Genomic DNA, 2,426 nt, shown 5'->3' with positions numbered 1-2,426 from the left:
TGCAGATTTGTGCCTGGATCTCTTGGAGTTCCAGCCTCTTGGAGTATCCCAGGGTGATCCAGGAGTGTGATTGTGCTCTGATTGCAGCCCAAGGTGCAAAGCCAGGACAGTTGGGAACAAGCCCATCCAGCCCCTCACCTTCCCTGAGCCACAGGGAATCCTTTGCCTCTCCCATCTCTCAGTGGCAAACTCTGAGTGCAGCAGAAATGCTGGGGATTTGTGACCTCAGAGAGCCAGGAATGATATGTGGGTAGGAAAACAATTCCTAAAACCAACTCATGCCATCTATTTCCTTTAGAACTTTCCTTTAGGAGTGCAAATGCTACCAAGACTTTCTGCATTAGGAGTGATTCCCCTGACAAATCCTGGATATCCAGCCTTGTTTCTCTGCCCCATGGCCACAAACCCAGGGCAGTGGGGCAGGGATGGCTCCTTGAGAGCCCCCACACACACGCCTGGCTGCTCCTGGCACACTCAGCCAGCACAACTGGAGCTCAGGCAGGGACCTGGGTGAAGGTTTTCCCAGAGCAGGAACAAGGGTGGGTGAGTCCCAGTGGGGCAGTCTGCAGGGAATGGCCCAGGTTTGGCCCAAAGCAGCCTCTCCTGACTTGTCACTGTCTTTTCTCCATGAACAGGTGCCCATGTGCAGCCCCAGCAAATGTCCAACAGCAGCTCCATCAGGCACTTCCTGCTGCTGGCATTGGCAGACACGCGGCAGCTGCAGCTCCTGCACTTCTGCCTCTTGCTGGGCATCTCCCTGGCTGCCCTCCTGGGCAACGGCCTCATCATCAGCGCCGTAGCCTGCGGCCACCACCTGCACACGCCCATGTTCTTCTTCCTGCTCAACCTGGCCCTCAGCGACCTGGGCTCCATCTGCACCACTGTCCCCAAAGCCATGCACAATTCCCTCTGGAACACCAGCAACATCTCCTACACTGGATGTGCTGCTCAGGTCTTTTTTTATGCCTTTTTCATCTCAGCAGAGTATTTTCTCCTGACCATCATGTGCTACGACCGCTACGTGTCCATCTGCAAACCCCTGCACTACGGGACCCTCCTGGGCAGCAGAGCTTGTGCCCACATGGCAGCAGCTGCCTGGGCCAGTGCCTTTCTCAATGCTCTCATGCACACAGCCAATACATTTTCCCTGCCCCTGTGCCATGGCAATGCCCTGGGCCAGTTCTTCTGTGAAATCCCACAGATCCTGAAGCTCTCCTGCTCACACTCCTACCTCAGGGAACTGGGGCTTCTTACAGTTAGTGTCTGTTTGGTATTTGGTTGTTTTGTGTTCATTGTTTTCTCCTATGTGCAGATCTTCAGGGCTGTGCTGAGGATCCCCTCTGAGCAGGGACGGTACAAAGCCTTTTCCACCTGCCTCCCTCACCTGGTTGTTGTTTCCCTGTTTGTCAGCACTGTAGCAGTTGCCTACCTGAAGCCCCCTTCCATCTCCTTCACATCCCTGGATCTGGCCCTGTCAGTTCTGTACTCGGTGGTGCCTCCAGCCCTGAACCCCCTCATCTACAGCCTGAGGAACCAGGAGCTCAAGGCTGCAGTGGGGAGACTGATGACTGGATGTTTTCAGAAACATTAAAATTCTAGCCAATTTCTGCAAATCACTTGTAATAAAAATCATCTTTGATACTTCTTCTTGGTTTCATTTTGGAGGTTCTGTTCCTTTGTTTTAGTTTTTTCAGATTGTCCACAAAGAAATGTCATTGTTTGTGTCATTATGTGTTTTGTTTCTCTCCACCTTCCCTGTGGCAACAGACTGTGTCAATGAGGGGCTGTGCTCTCAATGGCTTTAGAGGAACTAAAGGATCTCCCAGCAGAGTTTTCTGCAGAGATGCCCTTGTGTTGCCTTCTCTGGAGCTGCAGCAGCAATGTCTGTGTGCAGAGCTGGGGCAGATCAGTGCTGGCCCAGCAGCTGTGCCCAGCAGCAGCAGCAGCAGCAGCACTTGGTGTTGCCAGTGCTGCTGCCGTGGCCCTGCCCCGCTGCCCTGGTGGCCCTGGTGTTGCTGCAGGGCCTGAGTGCTCTCGGGGCCGGGCACAGCCCTGGGGGTGGCAGTGCCGGGGCTGCAGCAGGGACAGGCCATGGGCACTGCTGGGGCAGCGCTGACGCCTCAGGCCAGGCCCTGGGGGCTGCAGGCTCCTTGCCCAGGCTCTCTCAAGAACACGGCCAGGCCAATGCTCAGCACAGAAACCCCCGTGAGCAGCCCCAGGCTGGCCGTGGGCAGGCTGGGGGCAAACAGCATGGCTGGGGCTCTGCAAGGGCCCTGGGCCAGACGGGAAGGAGCAGCAGAGCAGGGGCTGATCCATGCCCAGTGCGCTGCACAGCCCAGGGCAGCGTCCCAGAGCATCCTCATGCAGCTGCCAACAACATCCCCCCTCTGCAGCCCTGGCCTCTCCCCCAGCTCACACAGGTGCCC

The 2,426-nt window shown here is 56.4% G+C and overlaps 1 protein-coding gene across 1 annotated transcript; it reads left to right on the top strand.

Annotated features, from left to right (window-relative positions):
• The first annotated feature begins 658 nt into the window (after nucleotides 1-658).
• On the top strand, nucleotides 659-1,591 carry LOC139604036 (olfactory receptor 14A16-like). The gene has a single exon (XM_071455024.1). It carries the CDS (start codon nucleotides 659-661, stop codon nucleotides 1,589-1,591), a length of 933 nt encoding a protein of 310 aa, XP_071311125.1.
• The last annotated feature ends 835 nt before the right edge of the window (nucleotides 1,592-2,426 follow it).

This window comes from Agelaius tricolor, unplaced genomic scaffold (genome assembly GCF_023055355.1).
Source record: "Agelaius tricolor isolate 1412-34295 unplaced genomic scaffold, bAgeTri1.0.p SCAF_43, whole genome shotgun sequence".
NCBI classification, from domain to species: Eukaryota; Metazoa; Chordata; class Aves; order Passeriformes; family Icteridae; genus Agelaius; species Agelaius tricolor.
The sequence above is the reverse complement of the archived record's forward strand: the minus strand, read 5'-3'. Positions and strand labels throughout refer to the sequence as shown.